Source organism: Lethenteron reissneri, chromosome 47 (assembly GCF_015708825.2).
Source record: "Lethenteron reissneri isolate LAM-NWPU_2019-01 chromosome 47, ASM1570882v1, whole genome shotgun sequence".
Taxonomy (NCBI): Eukaryota; Metazoa; Chordata; class Hyperoartia; order Petromyzontiformes; family Petromyzontidae; genus Lethenteron; species Lethenteron reissneri.
Genome location: NC_083825.1, coordinates 11662986 through 11677468, shown reverse-complemented (window position 1 = coordinate 11677468; position 14483 = coordinate 11662986). Strand labels below are relative to the sequence as shown.

Sequence of the window (14483 nt, the reverse complement as noted above, 5' to 3'; positions counted from 1 at the left end):
AGCCTTTTGTTATGCTGCCAGGGGGGCAAATTAGAAATGCGCAAGATGAACACTAACGTGTGGTAATGGTGATGGTAGTGTGTGAAGCTGGGGGTAATAGACTGGGAATAAGGATATGATTATGAAAATAAATCTAAACTGGCTGTCTAGCAGTAAACTGCATGGCAGCTAAAGTTTAACTTGGTTAATTGCATCCTTCCAATAATTGCTCAATTTGAATCCATCATCTCGGTTGAAGTTATGTCTGTTTGTATATCTGGAAAATTAGAAAGGCGCAAGCTAAACTTGCACGCTCGAAATAACGTGGCAATTGTGAGTATGAATCCTTGCAGTCACGAAAGCTTCAAATCTAGAATTAATTACAATGGTACGTTTTAGAGGGGGCATCAAGGGCAAAACGGAGAGCGGAGTGGTTTAATGAAATGAGACATTTTAACAAAGCTTCGGAAGCTAGGTGATAGATGGTGTTGCAATAATCAAATATTGTATGGGCAGGATGGTAGCATGAGCTATTTTTTTAGATGGAGTCGAGCTGATATACAGCGTTTGTTTCTGTATAGGAATCAATTTTTGGTATGCATCATATTGGCCATTTGATCATGGTGGATCTGGAAAGATAGTTTTGAGTCCAGGAGAAGGCCTAGATATTTCAACTTTCCTAGATATTTCAACTTGCTCAATAAGGCGCGTCTTGGCAAGACAGGTTTGCATACCTGTCAACCAGGTCGGTCGCTGGTACCGTTATCTCAACAGCGTCTTCATGTGCCGATGGAGAGCACTAGTGATCGTAGCCATTGCTCATAGAAAGTCCCGTGTGTTGTAGTGGATGTGTCTTGACATGAGTGGTATTACTCTTTGGTTCTTTCGGTAAAGTCACGTAGAAAGAAAATTAATTAAATAATATACGCCGTTTCGATTGCAACACAAGCAATCGTCATCAGGTAGAACTAATTCTAGATTTGAAGCTTTCGTGACTGCAAGGATTCATATTCTTAGGTTTTTTCGGTAAAGTCACGTAGGTAAAACATAAAAATTAATATAAGTAAAATAAAATAAAAATCACGACGTTTCGGAGGCAACACAAGCTTCCGTCTTCAGGTGGAACCAACCGTCACAGCCACGACAGCTGTATCAAGTAAATGAGAGATTACAAGAGCTACCACTCCGTATATATAATGGTTGGAGAGAGGGTAAGGGCCAAGTACGGCACACTTTTTATGAATATGGTAAGGTGAGGCTTAAGAGGCTGAGCCTTTGTTATGGAGAGGTACGGTTTGTGACTAAGCCTGGCCTACATAACAATAGTGTGAAAAAAGAAACAACTAAACATGGTAAAACAAGCCTGGCTGTCTATCAATAACCTGTAATAGTTGTCTGTCAAATAAGATGGTTCAAATAAGTGTAGTTAAATCTTTTTTGCATGGTTAATCACATCTTTCCAATGATTACTCAGTTTGTAACCATCATCACAGTTGAAATTATGTCTCTGTTTGTATATTTGTATGGCTTCGTGTACAAAACTTTGATGGTAGCCAGGAGGTTTGCAGAGCACCTTGGTCTCGGAAAAGACAATTTCATGAGGCCGAAGAATCAGTTCTGCCGTGTTTCAGATCTGACTTGTGCTCGCGGACACGATCAGAAACATGACGTTTCGTTTCTCCAATGTAGCAATCACCACAACTGCAACTCAATTTGTAGACTCCAGGATACTGTAAGTCAGGAACGACATCCTTCACAGATGGAATCAGATCACAGATTTTATGCACTGTACTGAATCGGACTTGGATCTTATGTTTGTTTAGAATTTTGGAGATCTTTTTGGTCACGCCTGCTATGTATGGTAACGTGATAGTTTGGTCGGAGTTTCATGTGGCTGTTTCTGTGTGGTGGGAGAAACAGCTTAGCGGATAGTGCGGTCAGAGTATCCGTTCATCCTGAGGGCACGATGTACATGTCTTAATTCACCGGCCAGGTGGTGTTGGTCAGAAATGCCATGGGCTCTGTGGTATAGCGTTTTGATGAGAGAATTCTTTTGAGATGGGTGGTGGTGGGAATCCGGTTTCATCTTTCTACCATTCTTGGATATTCTGTTTGAGAGGAGGCCTGACGGATCCTTGGGACATTCTGTCTACAGGAAAGCCACCCACACAGATTCCTACTTGAAACTGGATTCCCACCACCACCCATCTCAAAATAATTCTCTCATCAAAACGCTATCCGCCAAGCTGTTTCTCCCACCACACAGAAACAGCCACATGAAACTCCGACCAAAACTATCATGTTACCATACATAGCAGGCGTGACCAAAAAGATCTCCAAAATTCTAAACAAACATAAGATCCAAGTCCGATTCAGTACAGTGCATAAAATCCGTGATCTGATTTTATCTGTGAAGGATGTCGGTCCTGACTTACAGTATCCTGGAGTCTACAAATTGAGTTGCAGTTGTGGTGATTGCTACATTGGAGAAACGAAACGTCATGCTTCTGATCGTGTCCGCGAGCACAAGTCAGATCTGAAACACGGCAGAACTGATTCTTCGGCCGTTGCCGATCATTGCTACAACTCGGTGGGCTCTCATGAAACTGTCTTTTCCGAGACCAAGGTGCTCTGCAAACCTCCTGGCTACCATCAAAGGTTTGTACACGAAGCCATACAAATATACAAACACAGACATAATTTCAACCGTGATGATGGTTACAAACTGAGTAATCATTGGAAAGATGTGATTAACCATGCAAAAAAGATTTAACTACACTTATTTGGACCATCTTATTTGACAGACAACTATTACAGGTTATTGATAGACAGCCAGGCTTGTTTTACCATGTTTAGTTGTTTCTTTTTTCACACTATTGTTATGTAGGCCAGGCTTAGTCACAAACCGTACCTCTCCATAACAAAGGCTCAGCCTCTTAAGCCTCACCTTACCATATTAATAAAAAGTGTGCCGTACTTGGCCCTTACCCTCTCTCCAACCATTATATATACGGAGTGGTAGCTCTTGTAATCTCTCATTTACTTGATACAGCTGTCGTGGCTGTGACGGTTGGTTCCACCTGAAGACGGAAGCTTGTGTTGCCTCCGAAACGTCGTGATTTTTATTTTATTTTACTTTTATTAATTTTAATGTTTTACCTACGTGTCTTTACCGAAAAAACCTAAGAATAGGTAGAACTAAATTTGAGAGCGAGACACAAGCAGAGAGAGACACAACATAGACACACAGAGACCCAATGCCTCTGTGTCGTGGCCTTAGAGAGAGAGAGGGGGGGGGGCAGAGTGAGAGGTGGGTCTGCTGGAGCAGAGAAATTAGCATGTCAATGAGAGAGCTGTGTGGAAATCCACCCCGCGGTGGCAGGGGGAGCGAAAGCCCCAGCAAGACTGGTACATTTACACAGGGGACGTGACGCGACCTTGGCAGCCATGTTGCTCGGGGGTTGTTCTCCCGGCCGCTGGTTGGCTGCTGTAGCTGGAGTGATGACGTTGCCAGGCGACCCTTGAGGCACCGTCCATCTTTGGCATCGCACCAGATGGGACGCGCTCAGCTTTGCCTGGCCGGGTTTACGCAGTGTGTTGTTGTTCCTCCTCGTGTCCAAGGGTCCTAATGATGCTTGCCTCCATGGCCTCGTGCTGCATACGGCACTGAGAGCACTGTGTACACACATGCAGTGATCACGGAGCCGTGTCCTCTCACTGCTGCGTGTACACGCAGTGCTGGGAGAGCCGTGTGCTGTCACTGTTCTGTGTACACACACACAGTGCTGACGGAGCCGTGTGTATCCTAGCTAGATTTGACTTGTTTACACTTTTAATCGCCACTGACGATAACGTGACTTTCACATGTTTTTGTAATTTGGAATTCCTGGCAATGTGCTCTTCTGTTTAATTTTAAACCTCCGTCTGCCTCTGAGCCAATGCTTGAAAGAGCCAAGAAGAAATCAGACGTTTAACATTCTTGGTGTTGCACCCAAGGGTGCACAGAAAAGCATTTGGAACCTCTAATGTTAACCCATATCGTCTATTGCAGAGTTGAATTCTAATTATGACGATAGTGTGAGGAGCTATTACGTGGTTGCTTAAATGCTTTGTAATTCTGCTCTATACATTTTCGTGTTGCCTTGCACATTAAAGCCAGCTCATGAAATAATTAAATGGAACAACCTTGCAGAACTTGAGATCATCTTACATATCAGCATGAAGTGCTATTGTCGTGATTTTAAAACTATGCATCGTTAGCTTGGGTTTTTTGGGGTGCCCATTTAAACAATCTCCATTAATATTTGTGAAAAACACCCAAGTTTGTATGTATGTTGAACTTCTTTCGCACCGTACGTAGCTAACCGTGCTAATCGAAGTTTACAGTAATATCCCAGCCATGCACTGCCTAGTATATCGGTGTAATGTTACACAGTATATTTCATAACCGTGTCTGCATTGTAAATGTTTGTGTATACTCCCATAGGATGTCGTACCCCGGCTACCCTGGAGGGGGCTACCCCCCAGCCTATCCCCCAGGCGCAGGGCCTTATCCGGTGAGCGCTCGCAGAACAACACCCAACGCATTCCCTCTGAGCAGGCAGCACACAGCTCTATAGCGCAAGGGAATTGCCACTTTACACCAGTCCAAGGGATTGATTTGGTCATGCTTATCGTTTAAACAGATTAATGGCTCTTGCTTTTCTTTTTACACATGACACCAGAGGCCCGAGTAACGAATGACCAGTATCAGTAATGCAATGTGCGTAACTGCTGGTTTGTTCTGGCTCTTTGGAAAATTGCCTTTAATTGATGGTGGCTGTCCATTATTGCCCTTTGAGATGACGCATACGTCTGGGTTACAGTCCTTTTTCCATCGGGCTGAGTGAAATGTGCCTGGCTGTTTAGGGTCTTATATAAGTATATATGTTGAATGTCTTCCGCTGCATACGTAGCCAACTGTGCTAATCCGAGGTGGGGTAAGGACAACAAACTAAACACATGGCAACCAGCTTCATTTTCTGAGTAGTCCATTGTGTGGTGGCTATATAAGTCACCCCTATCTACAGCCGGGTGAATGACTGCTGGCAGAGGTGATGATGGCCATTTATTATTTAGGGAATAATATACATTGATGATTGTCACACGATCAACTGTGAGTGTAATCGTTAATGTGCCATCACTTGTGGTATTGCACTTGAGAGCAGTCCTTTAGGCCTTGCCTGATGAAGGTGGTGAGGAGGCCGTTTTTAGGGTGGTAGATAGCCGCAACAAGAGTGTAACCGTTTGTTCTGTAACTTAAACCATCCGCGTGATGTCCTCAACATGCATCTCCTTTAAGGCAACGTCAACTTTATGCCTTAGATTTTTGGCCAGGAAGTCACATGTAGGTCTTGAGTTGGGGCATTCAAAGACCTCATCGGATCGATGTCTGTTTCTTGAAAGGGCCTTTTTGGAATTTAGCTTTTCTGATCCGATGTGGATTCGAATTAATGACGGCCATTTCACCCAGATGACGGTATTGTGTTCAAGATTACACGAAAACACGTAACACGTCTCCCACCCCATAGCAGAATGAGCGAATGTCTACTTGAGAAAGCTCCACTACCACAGTAATACCCCATTTTACATCTCCCCCTTTTACATAATTTCACAAACATGTCATCACTTAATACTATGACCTGATTTGTCGCCTCAACCCACATTGATGTCGCTGACAGCATCCGTCTTTTCCTGTATCTATTGCCTTAGCCTTCATCTACATACCCTGTACTTTGCTTTGGTTGACGTCGTTGCGATATTCGTCGCACTTTTCAGGAACGCATCCCCGACATAAACTGGGGTATTACTATATTACATTTGCCAGGGAGTCATTCCCAAAGTGTTAATATAGGGCTCAACATCACATTCTTAGAGTTAAACGATGCGTATTCTGAACCCCCTGCAGTGATCTTTCGCAAGCGCATCATTTCAGAAAACCAGTTCAACAGGAAGCAAAATTCAAATGCAGTCATCAGGAGGAGAAAACGGGGATGTGCGCGACTTAGTCCATGGGCCAGAGCAGATATTGGTTACATCCAACATAGCAAAATGCGAGCAGCACCAATGTATTGATATCTGATTGAGAATCAGAATCTTTATTTAGACTGGAGGAATCTGATGAGCTATGGGTCGGTCAGCAAGTTACAACAGCAAACAATACAAAAAAAACGACGAGTGCAAAATAGAGAAAAATGTTAGCTAGTCTCTAGATATAAATGAGAAATAAATATATTACACTAGCGGGAAGTACCCGGCGTTGCCTGGACAAAAAAGACACACACACACACATCGACTTATACACAACAACAACCGCCATTCGCCACTAAGTGGTGATGATGTCACCACGATGCTTGTGCCAGGCTATGTGCACCTTGAAGCCACATGAAATCTCGAATGCCCGCTGGCAGGAGGTCACGGGGCAGACCCAGGTACCACGGGTTTACTGACTGAGACGACTGGCTCTGGCCCATGGACTAAGTCGCGCACCACCTGTGCCCCCTACTGATGCCAATTTGCTGTGCTTTAGCCACCCGGCGCTCCGCTCGTTGTTGTGAGCATCGCTCCTCCGCCCTCCGTTGTTGTTGGAGTGCGACTGCCTCCAACTGCTCAGTAGCATCCTTCATGAGCCTCCTCCACTGAGGCCGATCTTGACACCGCTGGTACCAGTCATCGGCAAGTCCACTCAGCTCCACGTCCTGTACCACATCGCTCCATTTCTTCTCTAGCCCATGTCGCGCCCGTTTAGCCCCCTCTATTCAGCCGAACAAAAGTTGTTTAGGCATGTGGTGGCTGGGCATGCAAGCTACATGGCCCAGCCAATGCAGCCTTGCCTGTCGGAGGAGCTCACCGATGGGACTTTTGCTCAGATCTTTCAAGGATTTGTCAGCTCCTCACACAATCCAGCCTGGTTAAACCCAGGATGGATCGTAGGCAGGCCAGCCTAAATGTTTCTAACCAGCGAAGATGTTCCATTAGGGGGGTCCACGTTTCGCAAGCGTAGAGAAGGGAGAGAATGACCGTGGCCGAGAAGACCTGAAGCTTCGTGCGGAGCGACAGTCCAGGTAGCTTCCACACAGCATTACGCAACCGATGAAAAGATATTGCCGCTCGACTGATTCGGAGTGAGACCTCTGCTGTTAAACTGGAGCCGGTCATGAGCACACTGCCCAGGTATGAGAAACTCTCCACTCTCTCCACAACTGCCCCATCACCGATTGGGAGTTGTGGGGGTGGAGTGTCCGATGGTACAAAATGCCCAGGCAGGTGCTTAGTTTTGGTAGGGCTGATAGTAAGGCCCCACCTCTTAGTGGCACGCTCCATTTTCATCAGCAGCGTCTCCAACTCCTCCTCTGAATGAGCAGCAATTACCAAATCATCGGAGTGGAAGAAAGGCAGGCGCATCTTACAGATGACTCGTCGATGGTCAGAGGGCAGATCAGCTCCACGGTAGGTCCTGGTGTCAAGGACATGGGCTCGCATCCGCTGGTTCGTCACTATGTAGTCCAGCAGATGTTCTTACTTGGACACGGCATGCATCCATGATGTTGTGTGGATGCGCCGATGCCGGAACAGCGTATTGATAATTACAAGCCCATGGGCTGCAGACAAATCTAGCAGCCTCCTGCCGTTATTGAGCTGATCTGGCTCATGCTTTCCAATCAATTCAGACCAGGTGCCAGCATCATGACCAACTCAGACATAGAAGTTGCTCAACAAGATGACTCTATTCCAAGGGCCACTTTAACTACCACCTGTGACAGGAGGTCATAGAAGGCATCGATGACCTCCTGGCACACATGGACTTAGACACACATATCGACTTACAAACACACAGCGAATATTTTTGGGTTGTGGAACGAATCATCTGAGTTTCCATTATTTCTCATGGGGAAATTCGCTTTGATATACGAGTACTTTGGATTACAAACACGTTTCCGGAACGAATTATGCTCGTAATACAAGGTTTTACTGTAAATGTAATCACAGAGAGGTTAGGAGTGGATGAGCTCGGCTAATCCGAGGAGGGGGAGGGGGGGCTGCCGCAATGGGCGAGAGGGTGACATTTACAGAGGGAAAAAGGTGATAGACAAAAGGATATCAAACTTAGCAAACTTAGAAATGTAATGCAAGTCAGAGAGTCGGCCAACACAACAGTTAACACTTTACCTGATTGATCAACGTCCTTCCGAAGATTGCTAAATTTTGCTTCCATCTTCTCGGTTGAAGTCATGTCTGAGTTGTGTGGAAATCCTCCCCGTAGAGGTGGTTAAATCTTTATTTTAAGCTTTCGTGACTGCAGGAATTCATACTATTCATTATTATTTGTCTACACACAACGCGCACACATTGACTAACACACACATCGACTGACACACACACATCGACTCGCACACACCGACTTGTACACACACACACGGACGTACACACACATCGTGGCAGACACACACATCGACTCACACGCACACAAGGACGTAGACACACACATTAATATTTTAATATTGAGCAACTTAATTGTGAAATATTAGTTGTCTACACACAAACATTATTATTTTAATATTTCCAAACTTTTTTTTTAATATTAGTTTTATATATACGTGAGCTTGGCGAAAGAAGCAAGAAAATAGCACTTAACATTTCCATGGTGAGGCTTAGTCCCATGCAGAGCCCCCGACCTCGCCTAGATTGCCCAGCCGGCCGAGGTGGCACCTTGGAAGGCTGGGGGCTGGGCCGCTACCCCCCCAACCCACGATTCCCCGCCCGCTCTGCAGTAATATCTACGTCCTAAACTAGTAGCATCTACCGACTCTATAGTAGTGTAGAGGAGTAGTGGGAGGAAGTGAGGCCATCGGCAGGAAAGAACGGGATTACGTCATAGGGTGACGTGACGTTACCAAGAGTAGAGGGGTACTTAAAGGGGACCCCAGGCCAAGGGGCAGGGTCGTTGTGGGGAGCCAAAGGAACGGAGTGCTCAAGGGGACGGAAGACACGCCGAACGGAAGACACGCCGCTCGGCACCGAGACCCGAGGCCGAGGATAGGCCGAGGAGTTAGGTGGGTACCGGGACGGTCCACGGGAAGGACCAAGTGTAGAAGTGTCTACCTCGGGTGTGTTCCGGTGATACTGTACGTGAGTGTAGTAGTTAATAAACTGGCAAGAGCCCTTACAGAGAATCTCGTCTCCGTATGAGTTTACACCACAACAGTAACTGCACGTATCGGGGTGGGGGGGGGGAAGAAGAGGACATCACACTGAAGAATTGACCTCGGCGTTTTGTGTATTTTGAGTGAATTTTTTTACGCGTTAAAGAAAATGCCCCCCTCACCCCCACCGAACGCGTGTGACTTGGTAGGGGCCGTCCCCCCCCAGCGGCCAGGCGTGTGAGTTGGTATGGTCGATTGCGCACTATTTAATAAATATATAAACGAAATCTGCACATAATTGCTAAATAAAATACTTTAAAGTTGACGGATGGGAAAAAGCAATAGTGCTTGCTTACCGCGGAGCTTACGGTGTGGTACCTGCTTATTTTTTATGTAAACCCCACTGTTTGAGAGCTAAAGCCCTCACAAGCGTACGCATACACACAGACGGACAAAAAATGACATTCATAGGTAAGATAAGTCCAATTTATCAAGCCTTGGCAAGGCAGCAAGAAGAACAAAACTGTCCCAGACCACTCCAAGATAACGCCACAAAGTAGTTCCTCGATAAAATGGCACATTAACAGTGAACTATCAATACACATGTAATTAATTATAATCAAAGGTACAAATAACATTTGCAAATGTGACTGTATCCAGTGCAAAGCTTCTGCTTCAGGATATTTTTTTAATGGCGGATATGAGGGAGTTATTTTATGGCCCACTCATTGATGTTTTTCATATAATTTACTCTTGTTGGCCACATCATGAAATTGGAAGCACTGAAGTGATACCACTTTAGGTGGTACCAACAAGTGGAATATCTGCTTGGGGCTCATAGATTTACTTCTTGGGAGTCTTCTTGAGAAGAGGCCACTGCTGAGACAGAGGCTGCACTGGTGCTTGTCTTTAAGATATTGATGCGAAACACAAGCAGCTGCTTGGCAGCACTAATGACGCTGTACGTGGAAGGAGGGAAGGTTGGGAAATAGGTGGAGTGAATGTGTGAAATGGGAGGATGTAATGGGATTGAGAATGAGGGACGAGAGAGTGGGGTAGATGTGGGGTCAAGTTTCATTGAGTGGAGATGATGCAGGGGGTGAGCTGAAGTGAATGGGAATGATGTAGCTCCCCATTGGTGATGGAACGGTTATGGAGAGAGTGGAGAGTTTCCCGTACCAGGGCAGTATGCTTATGACCAGCTCTGGTTTGACAGAAAATGTCTCACTCTGAATCAGTTGGGCGATATTGTTTTCATCGGCTGCACAATGCTGTGTGGTAGCTAACCTGGTTTGTTGCTCCGCACAAAGCTTCGGGTCTTCTCGGCTACAGTCATGCCCTCCCTTCTCTATGCCAGTAAAACGTGGGTCACTCTAATGGAACATTTGAGCCGGTTAGAAACATTCAGGCTAGCATGCCTACTATGCATCCTGTGTTTAACCAGGCTGGATTGTGTGAGGAGCTCACATCCTTGAAAAATCTGGACACATTCCCATCAGTGAGTTCCTCCGGTAGACAAAGCTGCGTTGGCTTGGTCATGTAGTCCTGCATGCCCAGCCACCGCATACCCAAGCAGCTTCTGTTTGGCTGCATAGAGGGGGCTAAACGAGCACGACATGGGCTGGAGAAGAGATTGACTGATGTGGTACAGGAGGTTGTGGAGCTGAGTGAACTTGCCAGCTAATGGTGCTAGCGGTGTCAAGATCGGCCTCCACGGAGGAGGCTCGTGAAGGATGCTACTGGGCAGTTTGAGGCAGTTACCCTCGAGCAACAACGGAGGGCAGAGGAGTGATGCTCAAAACAATGAGCAGCACGCCGGGCGGATAAAATGGAGCAAGTTGGCACAGTAGGGGGTACAGCTGGTGCATCTACCAGTCATCTCAGTCAGCTAACCCATGCCACCTGGGTGTGTCCCAAGACCTCTTGTCAGCGAGCCTTCGACACTTCACGTGGCCTCAAAGTGCACCTGGCCTGGCACAGGCGCCATGGTGACGTCACCGTCACTTAGTGGCGAATGGCGGGTATTGGTATTGGATTGGGTATGATGCAGGGGGTGAGCTGGTGTGAGTGGGGATAATGAAGGGGGTGAGCTGGAGTGAGTGGGGATAATGAAGGGGGTGAGCTGGTGTGAGTGGGGATAATGAAGCGGGTGAGCTGGTGTGAGTGGGGATGATGAAGGGGTGAGCTGGAGTGAGTGGGGATGATGAAGGGGTAAGCTGGAGTGAGTGGGGATGATGAAGGGGGTCAGCTGGTGTGAGTGGGGATGATGAAGGGGGTGAGCTGGAGTGAGTGGGGATGATGAAGGGCGTGAGCTGGTGTGATTGGGGATAATGAAGTGGGTGAGCTGGTGTGAGTGGGGATGATGAAGGGGGTGAGCTGGTGTGAGTGGGGATAATGAAGCGGTGAGCTGGTGTGAGTGGAGATAATGAAGGGGTTGAGCTGGAGTGGGTGGAAATAATGAAGGGGTGAGCTGGTGTGAGTGGGGATAATGAAGGGGGTGAGCTGATGTGAGTGGGGATGATGAAGGGCGTGAGCTGGTGTGAGTGGGGATGATGAAGGGCGTGAGCTGGTGTGAGTGGGGATGATGAAGGGGGTGAGCTGGTGTGAGTGGGGATAATGAAGCGGTGAGCTGGTGTGAGTGGGGATGATGAAGGGGTGAACTGGAGTGAGTGGGTATGATGAAGGGGGTGAGCTGGTGTGAGTGGGGATAATGAAGGGGGTGAGCTGGTGTGAGTGGGGATAATGAAGGGGCGAGCTGGTGTGAGTGGGGATAATGAAGGGGGTGAGCTGATGTGAGTGGGGATAATGAAGGGGGTGAGCTGGTGTGAGTGGAGATAATGAAGCTGTGAGTTGGTGTGAGTGGGGATAATGAAGGGGGTGAGCTGGAGTGGGTGGGGATAATGAAGGGGTGAGCTGGTGTGAGTGGGGTTAATGAAGGAGGTGAGCTGATGTGAGTGGGAATGATGAAGGGGGTAGCTGGTGTGAGTGGGGATGATGAAGGGGTGAGCTGGAGTGAGTGGGGATGATGTAGGGGGGTGAGCTGGTGTGAGTGGGGATAATGAAGGGGTGAGCTGATGTGTGTGGGGATGATGAACGGGGTGAGCTGGAGTGAGTGGGGATGATGCAGGGGGGTGAGCTGGAGTGAGTGGGGATAATGAAGGGGTGAGCTGGTGTGAGTGGGGATGATGAAGAGGGTGAGCGGGTGTGAGTGGGGATAATGAAGCGGGGAGCTGGTGTGAGTGGGTATGATAAAGGGGGTGAGCTGGTGTGAGTGGTGATAATGAAGGGGTGAGCTAGTGTGAGTGGGGATAATGAAGGGGGTGAGCTGGTGTGAGTGGGGATGATGCAGGGGGGTGAGCTGGAGTGAGTGGGGATGATGAAGGGGGTGAGCTGGTGTGAGTGGGGATAATGAAGGGATGAGCTGGTGTGAGTGGGGATAATGAAGGGGTGAGCTGGTGTGAGTGGGGATAATGAAGGGGTGAGCTGGTGTGAGTGGGGATAATGAAGGGTGTGAGCTGGTGTGAGTGGGGATAATGAAGGGGTGAGCTGGTGTGAGTGGGTATGATGAAGGGTGTGAGCTGGTGTGAGTGGGGATAATGAAGGGGGTGAGCTGGAGTGAGTGGGGATGATGAAGGGGTGAGCTGGAGTGAGTGGGGATAATGAAGGGGTGAGCTGGTGTGAGTGGGGATGATGCAGGGGGTGAGCTGGAGTGAGTGGGGATGATGAAGGGGTGAGCTGGTGTGAGTGGGGATAATGAAGGGGTGAGCTGGTGTGAGTGGGGATGATGCAGGGGGTGAGCTGGAGTGAGTGGGGATGATGACGGGGGTGAGCTGGAGTGAGTGGGGATGATGCAGGGGGGTGAGCTGGAGTGAATGGGGATAATGAAGAGGTGAGCTGTTGTGAGTGGGGATGATGAAGATGGTGAGCTGGTGTGAGTGGAGATAATGAAGCGGGGAGCTGGTGTGAGTGGGGATAATGAAGGGGGTGAGCTGGAGTGAGTGGCGGTGATGCAGGGGTGTGAGCTGGAGTGAGTGGGGGTGATGCAGGGGGTGAGCTGGAGTGAGTGGGGATAATGAAGGGGGTGAGCTGGTGTGAGTGGGGATGATGAAGATGGTGAGCTGGTGTGAGTGGGGATGATGCAGGGGGGTGAGCTGGAGTGAGTGGGGATAATGAAGAGGTGAGCTGGTGTGAGTGGGGATGATGAAGATGGTGAGCTGGAGTGAGTGGGGATAATGAAGGGGGTGAGCTGGAGTGAGTGGGGATAATGAAGCGGGGAGCTGGTGTGAGTGGGGATAATGAAGGGGGTGAGCTGGAGTGAGTGGCGGTGATGCAGGGGGGTGAGCTGGAGTGAGTGGGGGTGATGCAGGGGGTGAGCTGGAGTGAGTGGGGATAATGAAGGGGGTGAGCTGGTGTGAGTGGGGATGATGAAGATGGTGAGCTGGTGTGAGTGGGGATGATGCAGGGGGGTGAGCTGGAGTGAGTGGGGATAATGAAGAGGTGAGCTGGTGTGAGTGGGGATGATGAAGATGGTGAGCTGGTGTGAGTGGGGATATTGAAGCGGGGAGCTGGTGTGAGTGGGGATGATGCAGGGGGTGAGCTGGAGTGAGTGGGGATAATGAAGGGGGTGAGCTGGAGTGAGTGGGGATAATGAAGGGGGTGAGCTGAAGTGAGTGGGGATAATGAAGGGGATGAGCTGATCTGAGTGGGGATAATGAAGGGGATGAGCTGGTGTGAGTGGGGATAATGAAGGGGGTGAGCTGGAGTGAGTGGGGATAATGAAGGGGGTGAGCTGAAGTGAGTGGGGATAATGAAGGGGATGAGCTGATCTGAGTGGGGATAATGAAGGGGATGAGCTGGTGTGAGTGGGGATAATGAAGGGGGTGAGCTGAAGTGAGTGGCGATAATGAAGGGGGTGAGCTGGTGTGAGTGGGGATAATGAAGGGGATGAGCTGATGTGAGTGGGGGTGATGCAGGGGGCTGAGCTGGTGTGAGTGGGGATAATGAAGGGGATGAGCTGATGTGAGTGGGGATAATGAAGGGCATGAGCTGGAGTGAGTCGGGGTGATGCAGGGGGTGAGCTGGAGTGAGTGGGGGTGATGCAGGGGGTGAGCTGGAGTTAGTGGGGGTGATGCAGGGGGTGAGCTGGAGTGACTGGGGGTGATGCAGGGGGGTGAGCTGCAGTGCATGGAGGTGATGCAGGGGGGTGAGCTGCAGTGCGTGAAGGTGATGCAGGGGGGTGAGCTGGAGTGAGTGGGGGTGATGCAGGTGGGTGAGCTGGAGTGAGTGGGGGTGATGCAGGGGGGTGAGCTGGAGTGAGTGGGG

At 48.6% G+C, this 14483-nt stretch overlaps 1 protein-coding gene across 1 annotated transcript in view; it reads left to right on the top strand.

The window, feature by feature from the left end:
• LOC133354405 (annexin A7-like) overlaps positions 1–14483 on the top strand; it is a 45302-nt gene that overhangs the window by 5081 nt on the left and 25738 nt on the right. Inside the window, exon 2 of the mRNA XM_061571210.1 lies at positions 4466–4535. Coding sequence (XP_061427194.1) covers positions 4467–4535 — 69 coding nt within the window. The 5' untranslated portion in view covers position 4466. The remainder of the gene's footprint in view (positions 1–4465; positions 4536–14483) is intronic.